This window comes from Notolabrus celidotus, chromosome 9 (genome assembly GCF_009762535.1).
Source record: "Notolabrus celidotus isolate fNotCel1 chromosome 9, fNotCel1.pri, whole genome shotgun sequence".
Classification (NCBI taxonomy): Eukaryota; Metazoa; Chordata; class Actinopteri; order Labriformes; family Labridae; genus Notolabrus; species Notolabrus celidotus.
In genome coordinates this window covers 7,829,432-7,853,572 of record NC_048280.1, presented here as the reverse complement: position 1 = coordinate 7,853,572, position 24,141 = coordinate 7,829,432, and the positions used below count along the sequence as shown (strand labels likewise).

At 39.1% G+C, this 24,141-nt stretch overlaps 1 protein-coding gene across 2 annotated transcripts; it reads right to left on the bottom strand.

The window, feature by feature from the left end:
* Window positions 1-17,045: 17,045 nt before the first annotated feature.
* Window positions 17,046-23,736, bottom strand: LOC117819529. 2 transcript variants are annotated; one of them, XM_034692943.1, is made up of 4 exons: window positions 23,515-23,736; window positions 18,876-19,031; window positions 18,436-18,528; window positions 17,046-18,038 (listed from the first exon to the last, which is right to left on the bottom strand). In XM_034692943.1, the coding sequence occupies exons 2-4, from the start codon at window positions 18,891-18,893 to the stop codon at window positions 17,703-17,705; spliced, it is 447 nt and encodes a 148-aa protein (XP_034548834.1). In that variant the 5' UTR covers window positions 18,894-19,031; window positions 23,515-23,736; the 3' UTR covers window positions 17,046-17,702. The 2 variants fall into 2 exon arrangements, with proteins under 2 accessions (XP_034548834.1, XP_034548833.1); XM_034692942.1 differs by lacking the exon at window positions 23,515-23,736 and adding an exon at window positions 20,502-20,648.
* Between the last annotated feature and the right edge of the window lie 405 nt (window positions 23,737-24,141).

Sequence of the window (24,141 nt, the reverse complement as noted above, 5' to 3'; positions counted from 1 at the left end):
AAAGGGGCCCAGCATCCTCTGTGGATAATATCCTTACTTTTGACAAAACTAAACACAACCCCACTTTAAAGAAACCAAACTATCCCTTAAACACATAAATACTTAAAGAGATAAATAACATTGGAAAAATACAGTACTGCTATTTTGTTGAAACTACAGGTTGTGTACAGAAATATCAGAGTTATTTTGAAACCTCAACCGTACATAAACTATTTTGAAAAGCATCACACCAGGCTACGCCAACCTCTATAATTTAACCCTTCCTCTGACCTCATGTCACCTCACTTATGTGTTAAAGGCATCATTAGACACTCCAAAGACAGTCACATGGATGTGCATTGACATTGCAGAGCGTAAACATGCAGCTTGAAAGTCGCCAGATGTATACTCTCCATATTTAGCAGAGCGGAAATAGGACATGCATGTGAAAAGATCAGTGAAGCGTCCACATGTGGTGTTTACATTGCAGCGCCAATAAATCAAATCACCGCTGAGAAACAGAGCAAACATTTTCTCGCCGGGCCCAGGCGCTTAGCGGACAGTTACAAAGTGGGCAGTGTGTTTTTAATCGCTTCACGCCACACTCCTCCCTTTGGAGGCGGAGAACAAGCTTGTCGATCTGTTCCAGTGAACATCAGGGGAGAACACCTTGAAGCCCCGAGCTGCTATCTGCCACGGTGCAGCGGTGGTAATGATTAAGTATCAGTCCAGCACCCTCCTCTCATTTCCAAACTATCAGTTTCACCTTCTCCACTACATCACATTTGTGGAGCAGAAGGTAATGATCCACCTGGGTGACTGCCAAGTCATTTTCTTTCCTATGCTCTCTCACTCCCCATTTCACTCTCTCTGTGTCTACTCCTGTCTCTCAAAATCTCCCCACAACCAGTTTCCTTCCCTCCCCTTCCCAGTCTTACAGTTTTGGTGTTCATCTCTCTCAAGGTTGCCTGCAGAGATAAAACAGCCATGCCCACAATGTGAGACAGTGTGCCCCGTGAACTGTCTCCAGCAGGAGGTCACAAAGGCTGGCAGTTGTTTTACACACTTCTTTTATGGCTGTCGCAGAGCATCCAAAAGGTGAGGAAGGTTGTGCATGCTGCGATTATGTGCTGTGCACTCTAGCCTGCTGTTTAACATTGGATATCAATCAATTCCACGGGGAGAGGAAAAGGGTTTGACTAAATCAGTGGGCTGTAAAACTGATTAGGATGCAGTTCTGGTTATAGGTTTATAGTGTTGAAGATTTACAAATAGGATTGACTCGGATTGTCAAGACAATTCTGCAAAGTTGTCACATTCATTTTAACCTCTGGCTGAAGGATTAAGTGCTAAAATTATACTGCGCATTAAAAAACTCTACCATGAAGGTGTTGCGTGCACAGATTTGATGTGGTGTTGCAGCACAAGTTGAGACAGGTTTAACTCCTCCACCCTGCACTCTTCATGAGCATAGATTTGCCACTTCAGCAGACTATGTGATATGAATAAAGGACAAGAGATTGATCAGACCTGCATTCAACAAAAAAGTATTTAAGAGTCGTTTTCTGCTCTTCTTGAGGACAGACAGAGGACAGAATTTAACTGTACAAACTGCATCACAATGTTCTGATTTTGTTCTGACAAAGGCAGTTTCAATTGAGAACCGTTTTTTCATGTTTCGACTTAGAGTGAACCAGCTCCCGGCCAACAACAATTTAATAATAACTTCCATTATTCTTCCTATATTACAATCTATTAAACATGGTTATCTTAGCCCTATAATGAATGAAACTGCCGCAAGGGGCAAGGAGTTAGACCAGATGATTGACAGCATACTGAAGAAAAAGCCTTTCTTGTCTTTCTAACTGCAATTATCCTCAATGAGAGGCGTTTCACATGGTATTTGAATTCTCCTTTTGTCTGGACCTCCATTGTCTGACTTCTTGTGCATTCTTAATACATCTGAACAAACTTCAACACCACAAAAAGCAACAAACTAGATGACTGCATACAAGAAGGAATAATAGAGGTGTAAATAAAAAAAAATTGGCCTGCATCCTATTTACTGTAGTGACCAATGCACCAGTCTAAAATGCAGAGAGGTGTTTCATCGGGGGTAAGTATTTTACACAGAAATTGGCACTTCAAGAAGGGGGGGGGGGGGGGGCTCTTTGCTGAAGGAAGTAAGTAAGTAAAAATTCATTTATATAGCACTTTTAAATCGCTCAGTTACAAGCTGCTTTACAGGCACAAAACAATAAAACAATAAAAACAAGCAAGATAAAAACAAAATACATACAGTAGAGGTTAGGCAGGTTCTGTGAAGGCTTGTGTATACAAATGCTTTTTTAGTAATTTTTTAAAGCTGTCAGCAGATTCAGCAGACCTGAACAAAGTATGCTAGATACAAGCGCCACCTTCTAACAGCTTTTTTCCCTGATTAGGTCAAAAACAAGTTCCAAAGTTTAAAACAAGTGACCAGCAGAGGTTGGTGGCACGAGAGCTTCACATCTATCAAAGTTACCCAAGGCTAAGCTCAACTTCTGTATCGATAGCTGGCACGATTTCAAACTCCACATGGTGAAAACAGATGGTTAGAAAGAGCTGCACAGCTGCATAGAAACTACATGTGGAGTTGCTGACCGCAACTGTTGTTGTCACACAGGATGAAAATTTAAACCTTTTTTCCTCTGAGAGACTTCCTGAAACAGACTGGGTCATGAATGCTGGTGCAATTTATGTTCCAGATTTTACAGTATCAAATATCACATATTGATGTGCTTGGCCAACATACTGGCTGCTGTATTTGATAACATATAGGAGGTTGAATGGATTGGCTATTAGTACATTTGATGGACATTCCCCCCAAAAGCACTTTTATTACCAGTCAAACTTTCGGTCTTTAAAAGGCATATACTGTACCTTATAGCGCACTCTGTGTGATCCCTTTTCACATTTTTCCATTTATGATGTACGGATGAACAGATGAAGGCCTCCATTTCTAATAACATCTGTATCATGAGTAGTGGACAACGTGATTGTCTGGTCTGTTTTTTTATTGGGGAGCAAAATGGAAAGCTGGATTGCTGATCATACATCAGTATTTGCTGTCAGTGCTGATGTTCTGTCGTGATGCACAAACACTGACCTTACTGAACAAAAGTTCAAGCAATTCTTCTCTGGAAATAAAAAGCATCTATAGGTCCCAAACAGGGTCAGAAAGAGCTGCATGATTCTGATACATCCTGTATTGTCTTCAGAGGAAGGTCTCTCAGGAATGGAAATCCCTCGTGAAGCTTGCAGAATATGCAGTGTGAATTTAAAGATGATCTGATGATCTGATGTGCTGACATAGAGGGAAACGTGCACCCGCTGCAGAAACTGAATGTGTGCCCTGAGAATCACGTATGCAAAAGGAGGTCGTTCAGGATGGACGGCGAGGGCGATAATCTCCTTACCCCATCTTCCTGACTTGGCACACAAGTTGTAAGGCTGGAAAATCTATATGGTGCATATGCTGTGTGTGATGTGGGAGTCTTTAAGGGCAGCATTAGAGGGCAAATCAAAATGAATGTGCACGTTACCATATAGGTATAAGGAATTGATTGAAAGTTCATTTTGTAGCTTGGACAACAGTCCTTTACCAAATGTATTGACTGTTTTTCAGAAGTTAAAGCTCCAGTGAGGAACATTCATTTTGTGTCTATCTTGGCGCCCTCTTTCTAATCTTATCCTCTACATGTGTAAATTGTGTTCTATGTCAAATAATCTCCTGCTGACGTCTTTTACTGGCTGTAAATATTTGCAGGGGGAAATATGAATATTGGCGGTTCTAATAGCGTGCTATTAATTGCCTAATATGACACCAACCAAGCAATTCCAAGAGTTGAACACGATCACCCAGAAAAGTTTAATGACAGCAACATATTACTAAACAGTTGGGCTTGGGGCATCTTTACTATTGTGTTGCATCCCCTCATATTTTAACATCACATGGTCCCTTTCCCTCTTTAGAGTGAAGGATGCAGCATCCATGATTTCCAAAAAGTATGTAAGAATTTGATTTATCAGTCCACAGGACAGTTTTCCTCTTTACCTCAGTCCACCTTAAATAAGCTCAGGCCCAGAGAAGTCGTCAGTATTTCCGATCATGTTTAGAGACGGTTTCCTCTTTCCATGTTACAGCTTTAACCTACCTAAGTGGATGCAGCAAACTGTGTTCACAGACAGCGGTTTATGCCCATACAGTGATTTCCACTAGAGTCATGCCTTTTGTACAGATATTTCGCCATATTCTCTGAATCTTGTAATGATATTTTGTACTCTAGGTGATAAAATCCTCAAATTCTTTGCAATTTTACTCTGCAGAACATTCCTCTGAGATTGTTAGACTATATGCTCACGCAGTCTCCCACAGAATAGTGAGCCTCTTTCAGTCTTTATGTATGAGAGACTCAGCCCATCTGGGATGCACTTTTTACACCCTGTCATGTTAATAATCAGTCACAAATTAACCTAGTAGTAGTTTGTGAGATGTTCCTCCAGGTGTTGTATTTAGCATTTCACAACTTTTCAGTGTTTTCTTGTCCCGGTCCCAATTTTTTAAATATGCGTCGGCATTCAATTTAAAATGTGCATATACTTTTCATCCAAAATCCCAACTATTTCAACATTTAATATGCTTCTTTGCAGTATTTTCAATTAAATATAGACTTTGAATTATTTGTAAACCATCAAAATCTGTTTTTCTCTCCAAAAAGTGTCTCAACTTTTTGGGAAACTGATGTTGTAAAAATGACAAACTTTATATTCAAGGTAAAAAAAAAAATTCAAAGACAGGCCATAACACATTTCAAGGTTGCAGCAGATAAGCTAAGCTCACCATATCCATGTTTTCCTGATAATCCTTTATAAATGGTGCTGCATGAAACCCTACCAGGATGTCTTTGCCCTCATGTTTTTTTTACAGAGGCTAAGATTTCCTTTGCATAGAAATTGAAGAAAGATTTGAAACAGGATTTTGGATTTTCTTTTATTGGTCTCAGCAAGTTGACATTTAGTTGAACACTACCTATTACAATAGCACCACATTTCCTTTGTTATTAAATGTAAGTCCCTTGAAGCCATGGCTATTTTGCAGCATGCATCTGTGCTGCATCCAGAGCCGCAAAACACTAAAGAACTGAGGAGAATCATAAACAGGTTGGATAATGAGACTGAGATAATTATCTTGGAGCTACAGCACAGTATGTAACTCTGCTGTGTTCCTCTGTGCAATCACTCCATTTAAGACCCATTAACACCAAACGTCCCCAACATATTGTAGTAATTGTTGCTTTGATTGCATTCTTTATTAATCAGACTCTATCTGTGGCTCCTTCTAATTACTTAATAGGGTGCACATTCCATCATGGGTTAGACGAGAAAAGGGAGGGTTTGCTAAAGATAGTTGTTGCACGTTTCAGCTCAGTTTGTAAAATTGACCTTGATTTTATCCCACAGTCCAGCCCTCTTTGTTCTTTCACTCCCCTACTGTTTATAGAGTCAAATAAACTAATTACACGCTTATAATACCTGTCCATTTATGTCTTTTTTTAGAAAGCAAAGACCACCTGTTACTGAACGGGGCAGAGTAGTGCTTTATTCACTTACCAACAAAGAGGTATTGATGTGTCATGGTTGAGGTGGCTGTAATTTCCACCTGTGAAATGCAAATGTGACCGGGGCAGAGTCCAACACAGCCAGCATGCAAATGAGCTTATCGAATGGCCACGGGGTACACAGCCATTCTGACCTGCTGGTGCCTCATCCACAAAGTCTGCGTGCAGCTCCCTGTCCCTTGGTTGTGGGCTGCTTGCCGATGAGTGGGAGGGAGAATTCAAAGAGAAAGCCTTGAAATCATCTATTGTGAGCAACTGCATGTTTGGCAGAAGGCAACTGAAATGCAAGACACCTCAATCTTTTTTGAGCTTTCACATTTGTGTACAATTTAAGAGGAGGAAATGGTGGTTTTAGCTGTGTTAGAACATTTAGTAAAGTTCTTACTACAAACTAGCTCCAAAATACCACAATATATCTGTAGGAGATTGACAAATCACAAGTTTCTTAGTCAAGGACACATCAGCGGATTGGATAAAAATCTGTCTAGCAGTCTAAAGGAGGGAGTGAAGAAAGTCAGAGTTTAAATATTATTCATTGGTTCAAGATAGAAGTAAGTGTCCTTGCCCCATAAAGAAGAATTTAAGCTGCAGAGGACAGAGGGATGATTTTTCTAAGATCAGGGCCGTGACAGCTCTCCAGGACTGCACTCTGACAAAAATATTAAGAATAGTGCTGGAAAGATATTGAGTTTCAAGAAAGACTTTCAGTGCATGAAATACATCACATTACAAACATATTGTGATCACACTGCTTCCCTTGCATCTATCGATCTACCCGTCTTAATTAAACAGAGATTTGAGCCAGAACATGTCTGTTTAGTCCACAATTTAGGTCAGCCAACCTACCTACTTAGCATAATATAGTTGATTTTGCTTAATGTCCACATGGTGTTCCTGTGACAACATGCTATTTTCCGTTGGATTCTCCATTATTACAAAAACAAGCAGAGAACAAAAACACAGGGATAATGAGCATTACCAGAATTGCACAGCATTCTGTTCCTGATTTTTGACCATTAATTAAATTGAACGCTTGTTGTGGCCAACATGACTCATTCCACTCAGGGATTTCAAAAGATAGACAGCATCTGTGGTGCTGTTTTTAATTTAAGAATTGATTTTACATAACTCATCTCTAGGTGGATAGAAATGGTGCGATAAGAGATGAGAAAAGTGTCAGAGGAGTTTGATCAATGAGAGCAGCGACTACATAATTGACCGTTTGCTAAGCTTAATTACTGTTGCCACACCTGACAAGCTTTTCAAATTCACACACACTCTCGACACGTTTGTTGTTTGCTTGGATAACACTGGCAGATTCAACAGGAGATATTAATACACGGTACAGATGGCTTAACAATCAGGATTCTGAAACATGGAAATAATTGGTCATCTCAGACCCAGACAAACACCATTGGGGCTCAACCCTGACCTGACATGGCCTTGCAACCTGAAATTTCTGGAAAATGCCACAATGAACAGTTTAAGTCTGAGATCTCTGAAGGCCACCACCAGCGATATCGTAAAATACATTTTTGGCAAAAAAGCCAGCCGACAGACTCACTAGGCGTTGGAACAGCCTGATTTGAGTTACAGTGTCCCAAAGGCTACTCTGTTCCCTCCTCCCCCAACACATTCAATTAAAAACATTATTTTTTTTAAAGGGAAAACAGAAAATATTCAAAACACAAGACAAAATGAGAGAGCACAGTCAAAATGAAAAATACCATAACCAGATTTTATTCCCAGCGGGGCCTTGGTCTTGACTCTTGTTTTGCTAGGTGGGCTGGACTATCACTAGGTTATTTAATGTGAGTTTGTTGGCAAGCTAACTGCCAAATATTGGATTAGAAGTCTATCTCAGATTGGTTTAAAAAAGTTTCCAGTTAGCTAATTTGAAAGTAAGAACACTGTAAAAGTAATCAATCAATCAATCAATCAATCAATCAATCAATCAATCAATCAATCAATCAATTATTAACAAAGACCCAACATCAAGACAGGATAAGAGCCAGTCCCCTCTTTTCTGTTCTTTTCACAATATGTTTATTGACAATTTTTCATTACATACAGTAACAGTCAAGAGCTTAGATAGACTCATCCAGCACACACACACACACACACACACACACACACACACACACACACACACACACACACACACACACACACACACACACACACTCACACACACACAAACACAAACACCTACCCCATCTGCCCGTACCAAAATCAATTGGCAAGTGTGCAAAATAAATTAAATTAAAATAACCAATTGTGATTTCCACAGTTTATTTAAGAGAAAGTCTGCATGTACATCCCTGATGATAGCCATGTATGGCTCCCAGAGCTGAATAAAGTCTTTCAGTTTGCCTTTGACAATATATGTCAGTCTCTCCAGTCCAACGCTGCCCAAAAGCTCCTCTATCCACATTTTCAAAGATGGGGCGTCCATCCTTTTCCAACAAAGTGCGATAGCTCTACGAGCTTGAAGAAGTCCAAAGTCCAGGAGCCTGGTCTGTCCTGAACTCTGCCCAAAGTCCGGATATATTCCAAGCACACAAAGTTTAACATTCAAAGGGACCTTGACACCAAACATCTCTGACAAACATCCAACAACATCCCTCCAAAACATCTGAATTTTTGGGCATTCCCACAAACAATGTAGCAAAGTTCCTCTCATCCAAACATTTAGAACAAACGTCTGGGACTGGATAAGAGCCGGTCCCCTCTAATAGGCAGGACTCAGTCTGATCTCATCTCAATCCACCATGAGCAGAGCACTTTTTCGCATTTAGCAAGTTACAGCATCAAGGACAAACTTCCTTTAACAGGCAGAAACCTCGAGCAGAACCAGACTCATGTTACACAGACATCTGCCTTGACTGAAGCAATCACAAAGCTCCCGTGAGGAGTTTTTAACTCTTCATGAAACAAACTGAAATTTGTCAACTGCCCCAGCATGCTGTTTACTGTGAATACAAGTGGACACTTACTAATGACAATTATGTTATACAACCCCCTTTAAAAAAAACATAAATATGCCTTTAATACCTGTGCATGTTATGCTTGGGTACAACACTCTGTAATACTATGCCAGTTAGCCATGTGTGCTAGCATGGTAACATATGTGGTCTGCATGATTAGCTCAATAGCAATGATTATCTTTCTTTTTGGGGGGCTCACAAAAAAATAAAAATAAAAATGACTTGTACAAAAGCTAAGTATCTTTCTTTATGGATCCAAATTTTTGCGGATTACATACTTTGACTTGACGAGTATTTAAAAAAAAATCTGGCTCTGCCAATCATATTTAGTGAATAGGATATCATGAAATCACATTTTTTGGGGAGCGGGTTGAGGATTACTCAGTTATGTTTTCATTCTTGGCTCACTTGCCCAGTCCTGCCATGCTTTATATCCATTCTTCTGTCCTATACCAACCCATTATTTCTGTTGTTTTTGGTCATTAGTTTGAATCTCTTTATTTTCTCCAAGTCACATTACAAAAAGACAGACACACCTTTCCCCAACCCAAAGCTTAGAGTTTTGTAGGTGAAGAGAGAACTCAGAGTCAATAAATCCCTTTACTTTCATAGCAGAAATTGTCTTTGGGGGAGTTGGTGTCAGGATTTTTCAAGTGTTCTATCTCTCATTTTTGGAGTGTAAGTTTTCAATTCGCCTCATGTCGGTCTCACCTATCTCTATTATTACACTCTGTTTGATTGACCCGGTGGCAAGAGCCTTCTTCCTTTATCACTTCATTCAGTGAAGTCAATTGAAACGTCTGTTGTTAAAACATATTTCTCTCGCTCTATTCAGTCTGTTATTTATATTCCTAGTCGCATTGTCATTTGGCAGATATTAGATTGCAAGAAACAATTGAAGTAGCAAGGCGGTGTTCTCTTTTGTGTATGGAAGCTGAGCTTTAACAACCTCCCGCTGCTGCATTTGAAACAGAAAATTCACAACGTGTTATAACAAATACACTTTTAATGCAGTTTATCTCTTGTTTTCATCTCAGCAGCCCATCATTCTTCTTTTTTTTCTTGTTTTACAGACTTGTGTAAGTAAGTTTTTCTTTTTTATATATAGATGGTATTGACTAGTGATTTCTCATTTTTTTGGTATGAATCCTTTGGCTGACTATAAAGATTAAAGTTTGGAGCTGGCTCAGGCTTGGACCAGCTCTTAGTTCTGCCGCTATAGGCTTAGACTGCTTGGGGAACTGAACACATTGGGATCCCCCCCATCACTTACTTTAACTCTCCCTGTCCCATTAAAGTTACTAACCATAAACCTGCCTGGAGTCCCTGAGCTCCCTTATCTCATAGGTTCCTCTGAGTTGCTGCTGTAGACGGCCTGCTGCTGTGAACGTGCCAGACTCCAGCTGTTAGAGATGTGACAGGGGCTACAATTACCACTATCATCTATCTCTCTCTTTTCATCTCCTCAATCCCTCTTTCCAATCCCATCTCAGTTGAGGCAGATGTCTGTCTAACACGAGTCTGGTTCTGCTCAAGGTTTCTGCCTGTTAAAGGAAGTTTGTCCTTTCCACTGTCACTTGATAAAGGCTGCAAAGTGCTCTACTCATGGTTAAGATGAGATAAGAGTGAGTCTTACCCTGTCTTGATGTTCTTTGTTGATAATAGAACAGAGTGTAGTCTAGACCCTCTATGTTTGTAAAAGCATCTTGAGATAACGTTTGATGTGGTTTGGCGCTATACAAATACAGATTTATTGATTGTCCCAAATTGACAAGGGGAGAAAGACTGTCTAAAAACTACTTTAATATCAATATCCTGAAATCTGGTGATATAATGCCACTAAACCTTATAGTACAGCACAGATTCCCTCTTTCCCGATGTGGCTGATGTGCTCAATACTAAAGGACAATGAAGGTCTTAAGGGAACAAAGGCATATCTAACATTTGAGACTAGCTTTCCTAAATGCTGCTTAAGCAAAATTAAATTCCCACTGACTGAGAGGTATGCTAACCAACTGAACAAAAAAGAGAATCAGTTGTGTCTGAAATATGGCAGGAAGGGACTCTGCAGCTCCTGACTTGTTGTGTAAGGTATAAAATGTGTATATTTTTAAAAAGAGAAGTGCCTTAGGCCAGAGGTTCATGTAGGAAACGTTACAGGAACATTTTTGACTGATTGAGTTTGCCGGAAAATGATTCAATGTAGCACACAAAGAGCACTGACAAAAATATGAAGTATGTTTGAAAAATGATTGACATGTCCCAGACAAGGTCAGGAGCAAGAGAGGGAAACCAAATGGGGTCGCGCCTACTCTCTCCCAGCAGGGGGGTGACAGAGCTTCTGACAAACTGTGGCTATGCAGATTCTTTAAATTAATCTGGGACTCATTAGTGGGGCTTGTCCTCTCATCTCATGAGGCCTTGTTGTGGCTAATTTTAAACTGCTTGTCTATGAGATGTGCAGGGAAACGCTCCCACACGCTGTCTAGTGCGATGTTGATTTTTGGCAAAATTCAACATCTCCTATGTTCTGTCCACGATACAGACACTCTGGGTTTCAAAAAGGATGTTTGCTGTGAAATAACGCTGAACTCAGCAGCTACAGACATCTTGAGAAACACGGAGGCAGCCATCGGACTCGAGGTTTGGACAGGTTTCATGCAGTTTTACACATTTCATGCATTATTAATGGGTTTGTGTCAGAGAAAGTTTTGGCTCTGTTTTGTCAACTGTTACTGAGTGTGTGCTGTTCCAGTTAGTTCTGAAATACACCTTATGTGATTCACCCTTAGTGTGCTGGGACACAATCCTGCAGATAGGTGCACTTGATCAGACACTTATTGGAAGCAGTGGGTGTAAAAATCACAGAAATTATGACATATGGAACTCACTTTCTCCATTATTAAAGAATTAACTCCAATGAAGTGTGTTAAAATCTTTCATTACACAGCCTAATTAAGTTCTTGGTTCTGATTGGTGATTAGCAACATATCATAGCAAGGGTCTGTTATTTCTCAATAGCAAACAGGCTCCAGAAGACTAACTGTAATCATATCAATATGCAGGAGAAGAAAGAAGTCAGGTGAATTTGAATTCAGTCTGTTTATGGTGGAAAACTATGAAAAATCTGTAAAAGAAGGGGAAAAAAAGAAGTGAATAAAAGGAGGAGAGGTTTATCTTCAATGAGTGGAAGTGGGAAGTTTCATGTGAGGAGTAAAGGCTGACTGGGCCCATTGTTGGAGGGCTAAGAGTTAACTGTTACAATACAAACAGCTCAAACTGTCTGTATAATACACTAATTTCATCTGAATAAATATAACAATTTTTACATAAAAAGTTTAGGTGTAAAATGTTTGATTTGATGTGTATGCAGCCCATGGATAAGCATGAGGACACCTGTCTGTTTCATGCATGCAATATTATTTTTAGTCTGTAACTGTGTTTTTATGTGTTATGCGTTCACTTCCTGTTTTATTTTGTAACCCTGGTGTCTTTGTATCAGGTCCAGTCTTACTTCCTCCCATTGTTCTGTTTCCCACTTTCATCCACACATACACCTGTGCCTCATTTGCAATTAGCCAGGCCTGTATATACACCTGTGCCTCCACTCACCCTCTGATGAGATTGCCTTTGTCTGTCTCTTGGCTCCATGCTCTCAAGCCTTGTTTTCTGACTTTTGCTTTGCTCTTTGGATTTTGGTTTTGTGGATTAAACCTTTGTGGATTTATCTGCCTTTGCTGCCTGGCTTGCTGTGTATGACCCCTCAACTGCCAGGTAAGGAACCTTGTCTTCTGAACTGGACTTTTCTCTGCATCTGAGTCTCAGTTTTCTCCTGAATTGTCACACTGGGTCCTACTAAGGTGGGCCACACATTGGACAACTTTAGATCTTAACTGATTTTAAAAACCATGGGAGACCATACCTACTATGAAGAGTGCAATCCAGGCTGAGAAGTATAGGTGTGTTTACGGCCTAATGCACGTATGCACATGCTTTTTTTTAACACCACAAAACTTAACTTTATTTCAAATGTAACCCCAACGATCTCTAAACACTCATACCTGAACAATAGGAAGAAATAATCAAGAGAGTGACATTTTGACAGCTTTAGTGAGGAGTGAGGCAAATACCATGAGTTCCCCAGGTACAGGGGTGAAGACAAAGCACTCGATCACAGATTAGAAGTTGCAGATAAGAGGTCGATGCTGTGGCATTATTAGAATCAATGAGGAACTTTGTTAAAGGAGACCCATTTTGATCTGTATTTTCCTGCATAAATTGTTACAATGTTGTTTTCCTGGGATCCCTGAAAGTGTTTCAAGTACTTTGTTAGACTTTGCTAAACCTGATGCCAGGCTTTGCCGTCCTGCCAGGACAATGTTGAAGGATGAACACAAGACAGCTCTAATGTAGCTCTGCATGGGCATACCCACCCGGATGTTCTTTCAAATTTTCTCTCGCCTGTAGAAGTCAATTTCACCGCTCTGTTTTTCCTCTGCTCTGCATGTTAATAATCCACTATGTCTTGGAAAGTTTCCTTTAAGTGTTCTTTTGGTTGTGATTGAAAAATCCCAGCTGCTCTCTCTTCCAAAAGATGAAGGCACCAGAAAACAGCTGGAAATTTTTATTATTTCAGGACAGCAGCTGTTTGTGCTCTGACTCCTTTTGTAAACAAAGGCCAGAACAAGCTGGATTTGCCACTCGACTGTTCCATCGATAAAGACCTTCTATAAAGGCTCGGAACCACATGCTGCAAGTAATATAACAATAGCTAACGTATGTTAACCGGGCTAAGTGAGCGCTAACGGCTAGCTGCAGACGTTTGTTTTAACGGTAGAACTTTTGGGGCGTTTCTCACAACTTCAAAGCTGTGAGAAAAGTAACTCCCACAAGCTGTTTCTCACTTATATCACTGGAGAGGTAGCCAAAATGAAGCATGCAAAGGGGAAGCTGAAAAGTGCTGAAATAAGGGTTTTTATTGACACCAGTCAAAGATAAAATAAAAGGTTTTCTGAGATGCAAATCATGCAAAGCTACTCTATAGGTGCCCCTGACTGACATGCTTATATTTTAATGATTTTTAGACATTTCAGGTATTTAGATTTTATTTGTTTGAAGCCAAAGGCTGCACGGTGGCGCAGTGGTTGGTGCTGTGGCTTGTGCTGTTACTGGTTTGAACCCTGGTCAAGCATGTGTCTTTTCTGTGTGGAGTTGGAATGTTCTCCCTGTGCATGCTTGGGTTCTCTCCAAGAACTCACTCCCACAGTCCAAAAACATGCAAATGGTCAGGTGTGAGAGTGTGTGTGTGAATGGTTGTCTGTGGTAGTCCTGAGATAGGTTGGTGACCTGATTTGGGTGTACTCAACCTTGCACCCATTGACAGCTGGGATAGGCTCCAGCATCCCCACAACCCTGAAAGATAAAGAAAGATAATGGATAGACAGATGATATTGGAAAAGGAATCCTTCTAAACAAAATCTTTCAAACTATACATCAACATCATTACAGACCACAAACTGACCAGACTTTGTATCTTGAGCTGACTATGAGTGTCACTATCTTTAAACTTGCCATATGGCCACAGCTAAGACCAGGAACTGAGGTGAACGCTCAATGTGTAAGCGGCCACATTATTGGTCCACAAATCCAATGACCTGAACTTACCTGCTTTAAAACAAGTGTTTTGCCTGAACTCTGAGAGCCCAGTGCATACATACATGCATGACCCAGTTTCCTTGGTCTTAAGTGCTGGTCATTGCATCCAGCTGACTGTCATTATGGAGCATTTGCTTATTAAACATTCATGCTCCATTTTCCTGTCCAAATTCCCCTTCGGCAAAAAGTCTAGACAACACATTACATCTGGAGCTCTGCTGTGTGATTAATTATTACACTGATCTCCAAAAATGTTTTCCTGTTCTCTACATTCTTCACTCTTTGATTTTTTGTAATCGCTTAAAAAATCTTCATTTGTTCCTCAAAATGCTTTTTATGACTTAATGTTTTGATCTCATGCTCTGATTTGCAAATCCTGACACCTTATCTTTCAAACTTCTTAGCATCAGATAATCTGGTTGTTTTTTTTTATTTAATGATCCTACTCCCTTCAGCTCACCTCTTCATATATATCCAGTCCGATCCAATCAACCTCAGCCACAGGTCTCTGTCAGGGAAGGCGACATCCTATTTTCCTCAAGGGGAAAGAGAGAGTACCTCGATTTCAAAGAAGTTGTTATTTGCCCTCTATCAGTGTGTTGCCCTTGAACCAAAACATCATCCCTCAAAAGCTGTTTACCTTCGCAGGTCATTGCCTTCTTTCTCATACCTCCCCATGTTTCATTAGCCTTTATAACCAGATTGTGCTCTGACAAATACAGACATGTCTAAAAGATGGTATGGGCTCTGTTTGAATGCAGGTTTTTAGAAGTACAGCACGCTGTAAGTCACCAAATTGGGTTCTGGATGAATGTCTGTTCATTGCACATTGACCCTGTACTGCTTATAGTACACTTTGTGCATTAGTGTGGAGTTTTTTTGCCCAGGGAACAAGCTAAACTATATTTTATTCCATACACTTTTTTGACCATATAAGTGTTGTTTACGCTCTCTCTGCCTTCGCCACTCTCCCTGAAGTGTCTGTGCTTAAAACTCTTCTGTTAAAGTTTGGAAGTGAGAAGTAAGTTAGCAAGCAGAGTTTCCTAGCCAAAAGATGTACATTTTCTGTTGAAGTATCATTAAAGATGGCAAAACTCTACCATGAGGACTATGCTTTATCCAAAGAGGCAATGAACATGATTTAATGTTCATGCCTGTGTGTGATTATGCAGCAACTCAGTTTGGAATTCAGTTACTTTTCTTTCTTAAAGTTTTTGGGGTCTTTTTATGCCTTTTTTTATTCAGAGAGGATTGGACAGTGGATAAAGCAGAAAGCAGGGAAAGAGTGGGGAGTGAAATGCAGGATCAAACTGAGGCCACTCACTAGAGGACTATAGCCTCAGCACATGGGGCATGCAACTTTACCACTGGGCCAAACCAGTGTATTTTCAATAACTTACACATACACTACCAGTCAAAAGTTTGGAAACACCTTCTAATTCAAGGGTTTGTATGTATTTTAATTATTTGAAACACTGTAGATTAATACTGAAGACATCAAAACTATAAAAGAACGTATATGGAATTATTGAATATCAAAAAAGTGTTAAACAAACCAGAATATGTTTTATATTTTAGATTCTGTAAAGTCGCCCCCTTTTCTCCATGATAGCTTTGCACACTCTTGGTATTCTCTCAGTCTGCTTCATGAAGTGGTCTCCTGGAATGGTTTCTAATTAACATGAGCCTTGTCAAGAGTTCATTTGTAGAACGACTTGCCTTCTTAATGTGTTTGAGACCATCAGTTGTGTTGTTCAGATGTAGGGTTAGTACACAGTGGATAGCTCTATTTGACTACCGTTGTAATCCATGTTATGGCAAAACCAGATTATTTAATAGTTTTGGTGTCTTCAGTATTAAACTACAATGTTGAAAAAATTTACATCAATAAAAACCATTGAATGAGAATGTGTGTCCATACTTTGGCTGGTAGTGTAGATTAGGACATCAGAGCACACACCATGACACCAGGGCTGAGACAGATGACGTTAAACATTTTGGTCTCTTCTTTTTAAGCTAGCAGAAATAAATCAGAGTTTACAAAGTTTCACTATTGTTAGGTAATGAGCATTTCACGTAGCTACATATCAGTACATTACTTCCTCACTCTGCATCCTGCAAAAAGTTGCCAAAAACAGAGAAAAGAAAGATCTTTACTACATTAATTTGCTTTCCCAACAAATGCTCTTACCAATGCTTTGACAAGAACCACGTCTTTACGACAGCACACTCAAAGAAATAATTTGTTGGGTGAACGTAATAAAATTATGGAAAGAATTTCCACCTAATTAAAATGTTTTCATTTAGCGAGACACAATTTTGTTGAACCAACTAATTGTAAATATGTTGAGTGGACATAAAGTATTGACGTTACCATTACTCATTTGTAATGTTTGGGTCCAACTTAATTTGTAAAGGTTGTTTCAACATATTTACTAAGGTAGGATCTGACTATATTGTCTTAGGTCACATTAACTTGTATAATATGATTATGGATAACTTATTTTGACAGGGTAGGTACAGCTACATTTTTAAATGGTACAATAGCACTAATTAATCATGCTGACTGAACAAAACTAAAGTAAGTTCAATCATCAGAAATGATTTAAGCTGTGAGTCAAACCTTTTTATCATGTGAAAATAAACTAAAATAGTAATTCAGAAAATAAGACATTTTTGACATATCAAGAATGTTTACATTTAGCAATTTAAAGTTTACACCCAGTTGGTGTCAAGTTTGGAAAAAGACACAAAACAGACTGTATTTGTTGGAACACGACTGTATTTAGGAAAGGCAAAGAATGACTTTCAACAGCTGCTGGAAAACATGCTCATGTGAAAATACAGCAGAGTGATTCAACCTGAAATGCTGACAGATGGTGCATTATGCTATCTGTTCAAAAAAGAGGCAGACAAGCAATAATATGTCAGGTTAGAAAATTGGGGCCCACTATTTGAACCTGCCCCCTGTTAACCTTCCACATCCAGCCTAAACAGTCAAAATGTTTTCATTACATAAAATGCATCAATAGAAAATAAGGTAGAAGCCTTGGTTGAAAAATATTATTGTTAACTCATAACAATGGCCAAGTATCTTACAATTTTGATTTTCAATTTCCCTTTTTTCCCTGGCAGAAATACAGAAGACTTCTATAATGTACAGCTTACCAATAAACCAAACAAAAGTTTACAAAGTGTATGTGCAGATGCATCCCTGGCAACTGATGGCAAAGGAAAAACGTGAGGAAGAACTGAAAAAGCAGCATTGTGCAACATTGGAAGTACTAAACAGAACTGTTTCTGCATGCAACAATTGCTTTTGAAAACACTCATTCATTCATCGTTCATTTTTACTTTCTCTAAGGAACATTTCAGGCCAAAGTCTTTTCTATCTCTCAAAGAGCAACGGTTGACCTTTTGGTCACTCTACAGTGGATGACTTACGTGAAAGCAGGGTTTTCAGTGTTTGAGCTTTTCTTGAGAGTCTGTTTCCATCAAGCTCCATGATGATCTTCTGCAAAGCTTCGAAGGTGTATCTGAGCTCTGAAGGGTAGCTTAGGTTGAGTGCGTAGACCAGAGCGAACAGCATGGCAACAGCAAATGGGACGTTCCCCAGCTCGTCCAGAACTTTGACACCCTCCAAGATGATACCCACATCGTCTGGGTCATCCTCCGGCTCTGCACCCTCTTTTCGTATGGCATAGATTCCAAAGGTCATCTCCTTCATTTCAGCCTGGTTGCTTTCAACATCTGCATCCTGTAGAAAACAAAAAAAGTAAAATACAATTTCATTCATGTTATACTAGTCCCTTTTACTAAATGTAAACAAAACCACTGTAAACAGCAGTGATGGGTAAATGAGGCTTCATGATCCATTAGTTGTATTTTTTGACTCCTCTAGATGACGCTCTTGGTTTAAAAATGAAGGCTCATTGAATGGCAATTCAGTGTGCTTTCAACCCTTTGTTGAACAGAGAGCGCCATCTAGAGGGCTCAAGAAACACTAGAAAATGTTCATGAAGCTTCATTTGCCTAGTAAACAGCTATTATTCATTGACTTTACATAGTCAAAGACTATAATTGCATTATCTTTTTTTAGTGAATGACAAATGTCAGAGTAAGGCCCCCTGGAGGATAAAAACTAAATTCCATACCGTGCATTCTTTCACCAGCTTCTTGGGCTCTTCGTTGAGGTACACACACAGGGCTTTGAAGATACACTCTCTTCTGACATTAATGATGTTGGTCTGAGGAGTCCCAGTCAAAGTATGCCACAAAACATAAAAAATAAGGAACACCATTTTAAATAGAGGAGAGTAGATGTCACAAACACAATACAACGTTGTATGAGGAACATTTTTTGAATTCAAATGTATGTAAGCATTTGTAAGTCACTGTAGTGTCCCATAAAGTTTTTCAAGTCTAAATTCAAACTTTTCAAATTAAAAATCTGTGCAAATCTTTAGTTTTCATTTAATAATGTGTCATTTATCACATACAAATTTTGATGTTATCAAACTTCTTCTCTTTAAATGTCAAGTTTTCAAAAAAAAAAAGTTTAAGTATTAAAGCCGCTAGTTTTCCTTTACCATACCTGGGATATGGGAACCATGATGCTCCTGATCTTCCTTCCTTGAGCACCACCTTTCTTGCCAAACACCCTGATTAAGTCTGAAGAGTGAGCATCCAGCCCAGAGAAGAACTTCGACACAAGACTGACTGTTGTAATCCTCTTGAATTCTGCAGTTACCTTAACACAACAACAAGTTTATAAATCATAACACTGAAGCATCCAATTAGTTAAACAATTGTCATCTTTCACCAAATCTTGAATCAGTTAACCAGTTATTTTAATGGCTTGCTCATATTTTGTCAGGGTCATATGTAGCACAATATACATTGGGCCTGAAGGTTTAACAGCATTAATTGTCATTGAAACATGAACATGCATGATGAACTTGTTGCATGAGACGCCCAAGAGGAAATTAAATTAAACATCTATACCCCCACCAGAGCTATACTTTTGGTAAACAAGTAGCATTTGACCAATCAGGTGGATCCCCTGGATCAGTTTTAATTTTGGCAGCAAAATATATGATTAAAAATGTGATTACAGTGATTACTCATCATCAATTCATCATCCTGCAGTCTTTTCAGGTCCTTAGTATGGCGCTATTTTTGTGCCGTAAATTTGAGCACAAAAACATGTTTTTTTCAAGAACTTAAAATTATATATTGTGAAAAAAACAAAGCAGTTTGAGCAAACAATAATCAATGACATGCTCAGGTAATTATTTTTCATGCTTGCAGAATACACATAGGTGTGGATCGAAAAATGTTTTTCCTCAGTTTTACCCATGTGCTTGCACACAGAACACCACACCCCGCCCAACATGACAGAGCGTTACAATGTGCCACAAAGTCAACCGATCAGGAGTCGGACATGGCAAATTCTGATTGTTCAGTTGGTTGAGCTTGTGGCTCATTGTAACGCTGTGTCATGTTGAGCAAGAGTACAGGCAGAGTGGAGCGCAGAGGGAGTGCAAGGCTGAGCAAGAGAGAGAGAAAGAGAGTATTAGGGAGCAGGGTGTGGTGTTCTGTGAGTGAGCACATGGGTAAAACATGTTAATGCACACCTGTGTATTCTGGAAGCATGAAAAATAATTACCTGAGCATGTTATTGATTATTGTTTGCTCAAACTGCTTTGTTTTACGCTTGATTCTGATCTTTTCACAAAATATAATTTTGAGTTCTTTCAAAAAACATTTTTATGTGCTCAAAATTACGGCACAAAAACAGTTTACTGATTAAAACTAGGTGAACACCTTTTGAGTTTTTGTTGACAAAAATTGGACCAAAACTACAAGAATGTGTATTTATTGAATATCAATATTATTTGGGGGGGGGGGCATTCAATTTTAATTTAGAGTTCTATCCTTTACATAGTTTTCTGTACAACTTTTTAGATAGTGGAAATAAAATTTAAAAAATCTCCTTAAATTTCTTTTTTTAAAAAGGAGCAACAATGTTTGGGGTGGAATACATTTTTTGTAAAGCAGAGAGCTATCACTCACACTTGAAGGATTTGTTTATCGTAAGCAATATCACATCAGTTGTCACAGATTGCAAATTTCCCCATACTAAATAGGCTGACTGTACATGTTACTGAAATATAACGTATTCCAGTGAAAGTAAACCAGCACTGTGCATTATATTTACCTCACGTATACAGAAGAGAGCTGGCCATCTTGTTTTGAAATGAGCAATCATGGGTGCGTCCCGAACAACTTCTTGCCTTCTGTGTGCAAAGGTTTTGTCCATCATGGCTGCTACTGTGTCCTCATTGTTCCTTTTCTTTACTTCTGAAAGAAGTGTCTCTCTCATCTTTTCAAGCGTCTCTACAGACTCACCAGATGGGAAGGCAGGGCAGTAATTCACCTCAGCTTTTCTTGGCTTCTTAACACCAAAAGCAGGACTACATTTGTCTGCAGGTTTATTGTTTAGGGAGTTCAGTTCAACCTCTGGGCATCCAAGCCGCTTCAGCTTCCGTCTGTAGTTGGCAAGCTTGTACTTTAAGCTCATCTTCCAACCATCATATCCAGTGGTAGAGCCTGGTTCTTTCAAACATGGATGAGACGATACAAGGGCTTCTGCTACAGCTTCAAACTCGCCGTCAGAGGGGTACACTTTGTGCTTAACAATCGCTTCAGCTAAGCTGTCAAGAATAGCAGTTTTTAGTCTAATTTCAGGATTCAACAAAGTTCCTGTTTCTTTAAATGCAGTATTGGCTTTACCCAGCTCCAGCTCACAATCATATGGGAACCGGGGCACATGGAAAAAAACAGGCCATCCAGAGGATCTAGAAGAGTTGGACTCAGGAGAGGACAAGATGTCTGTATCAAATGATGTCTGTGACAAAGAGTCATCAGAGGAGCGAGATGTAGTGGGAGCCGAGTAGGGAGGAGGCGGGGAGCCACCGGGCAGGGCAGAGGAATCTGAGTCAAAGATGAGCTTGATAGTACTTTTGTCCTGGATCTCTGTTACTGAAGTCAAATTTGTAAATTCATTGCCAAACTCAACATCCATGAATTGAAGCCTGAAGTCTGCCTCTACCCCACACTGACTCTTGATGTGCTGAACAAGTTCAGAAACAGTCTCTGGAATCCCATTTTCCAGGGTAAGTCTCTGGGAGTTGTTCTCTCCAAGTATGATTCGGAGCTTCACTGGAGCCATTCCTGTGAATTAGAAAAACATAGTTTTTACATGTAAGGTTGCAAGTAACCAATTCTGTCATTAGTTATCTGAAAATATAGTTCAAGATTCATCATTTTCTATGAAATTTCTGAAAAAGAAACCTGCTGTTTTCAATGTCCAAGCCTTCTGTTTTTTTGTAGTAGATAGAAACTAAAGATGTGTGTGTATGTATATATACATATATACACATTATAAAACTCTGTACAACAGCCAAAGACCATAATGTCTTATTTCATAGAAAGCTAGTGTGTAACAAATTCATCAATAAATTTAGGTCAAATTGACAAACATTAATCATTGCATTTAACAAAAAATATAACTGAAATGTTAGTTTTAGTTGATGAGTGTCAGATCTATGTTTTACTATGTCCAATTACATGGACATTGTAGGTATGGGCATGAGTAACGATGCCTATGGCGGTGCTGTAGTCTTAAATTTTTAAGTAGGTCATATCTATTAGATAAAGCTATGCTGCACTCCTTGCACCTCCACATATTATAAGAGTACAATCAAACATATACAGGCATAATACTTAACCATTCTCATTGTTTCTTATCTGCCACTCACTTGATTTTTAACAACTCATCACTTTATTTATATACTTAAAGTACTCTAATCATGAACCTGAGATTGGCAGATGACCCCCTTTTTTGCAGACATTCTTGTTTGATGAAGCTGAAGAACAGGACACTTTCACAGGAGGATGGCAGATGGAGATGAACTTGAACAGGAGATCCTTGTGGTTCGGTGACACAGGCCACTTTTATAGTCACAGGTTTCTCTGATAAATTGAGACAAGAGAGTGAGGAAAGTCAGCTTAGTTATATGTAGTGACTAACAATCTAAGCTACAAATGTCAAAGGTTCATGGAAAGCTTAAACAAATAATATACAACTATGCTATTTTTGTAAGTTATTATTAGTTATTAACTTTTCCTAACTGTTGGGCATGTTTCTAAAATGAAAAAAAAAATGCTGTGCTAAAACAAACATGGTAAAGTGACACATTGCTGCTTTGAATAAGACACCATATTTGTTGCAATAATTAGGATAATCCAAAAAACTGCCTCAGGAAATATACACCACGACAATGAATCTTTGTTAAGATTAAATTTGCTGCTGTGCTCCGACAGAGAGAGCAGAATAAATACTGCGTTTACACGTTCATGTCTGTGCCAGAACAAAAGTTATATTAATAAAGTATTCGCGTTTGCATCACGGAGATTTTTGCTGTCACTTACAGAAACTGGCGCAGTTCACCTCACCTCTGGTTTGTGTTAAACTGACTCACTGCTCTGCCATGAGCGCGCTCAGCGCTGGCACACACGGAGCGCGCAGCGCTCAGAACCAAGAATCAAACGCCACAGTGAAGCGAGACGATGGACATACATCGTTTCTTAATAACACGCGGTCTACCTGCATTACAATCCCCCGCCCGTCACAACTACAGAGCTGCTCTGTTTTGTATTAAAAACTCAATTATCTCTCCTTATTCTTACATACTGTGATTACGAAATTTCATACATGTTGTTTTTGCCTGCTGTTTTATCAGGGGGAAAATGTGATTTATTTCCCGCTTTGTGAATTTTTGTAAATAACTACGTCCATGAATTACTAGCTGTACACTCTTACAAAAAAATGTGATGGCGCCCGTGATCCTGCACTTCGGCTGAAAACGAGCGCTTTGGCAGCCCTAAAAGCGGTGCATCAGCGTTTTCAACTTTATCTGCAACGAGTTATAGTTCCCAGGCTGGTGAACAGAAAATTTTCATTTAATCATTAATTTACCTACTATGTCACACGTGATGTTTAACAGTTAACAGCACTTTAATTTCTTCAGTTAAAAGCAACTACATACTATGCTTAAGCTAGCTTGCAGGCATGGTTAGCTGTGCAAATGGTGACAGTCATATATATAAATACACAGAAATAAATAATAAAATACATAACACAAAATAGATAGGGGAAAATAACTTACCGATTAAGACATTTCTCCACCGTAGATAGTTAAAATGTTGATGATGCAAACAGATTAAAAATTTAGTCAGTAAACTGCGATCTCCCAACTCCTGGTAATTGCTCTCCTTTGCCATGCGCAGTGCATTGGCAGATGAATAGGGCCTGTTGCACATTACTGCCACCTTCTGCTCTGGAGAGGTAATGCAGATGGGAGTCCTACCTAAACCTATTAGGTTGTGTTGACATAAAGCAATCTTGCAGTTTTAAGGATTTTGCATGTCATGCTAAAACTACATGATTGAAAAATGTTTAACCACTAAACATGAATTAATATAACAGAAGCTACATGTAAGACTTATGTTAATAAAACAAACACCCATGTTGCTTTTTTTGAGTGCAGGTGATGGTGCTCCTGTGAAATGCAGTCTGCATCCCAGAACACACTACTGATTTCAAGGATTCAAGGTTTTTTATTGTCATGCCAACACAAGCTGTCGCATGATATGGGACGAAGTTCGTGTCTCAGGTCCTGTATAAGCAACAAAGAACACACAAAATAAAAGGAAGACATTAGTAATAAATATAAAAAATATATAAATATAAATATTGTGCATGTACTGATTGAGTTATTTGTCATAGTGCAATT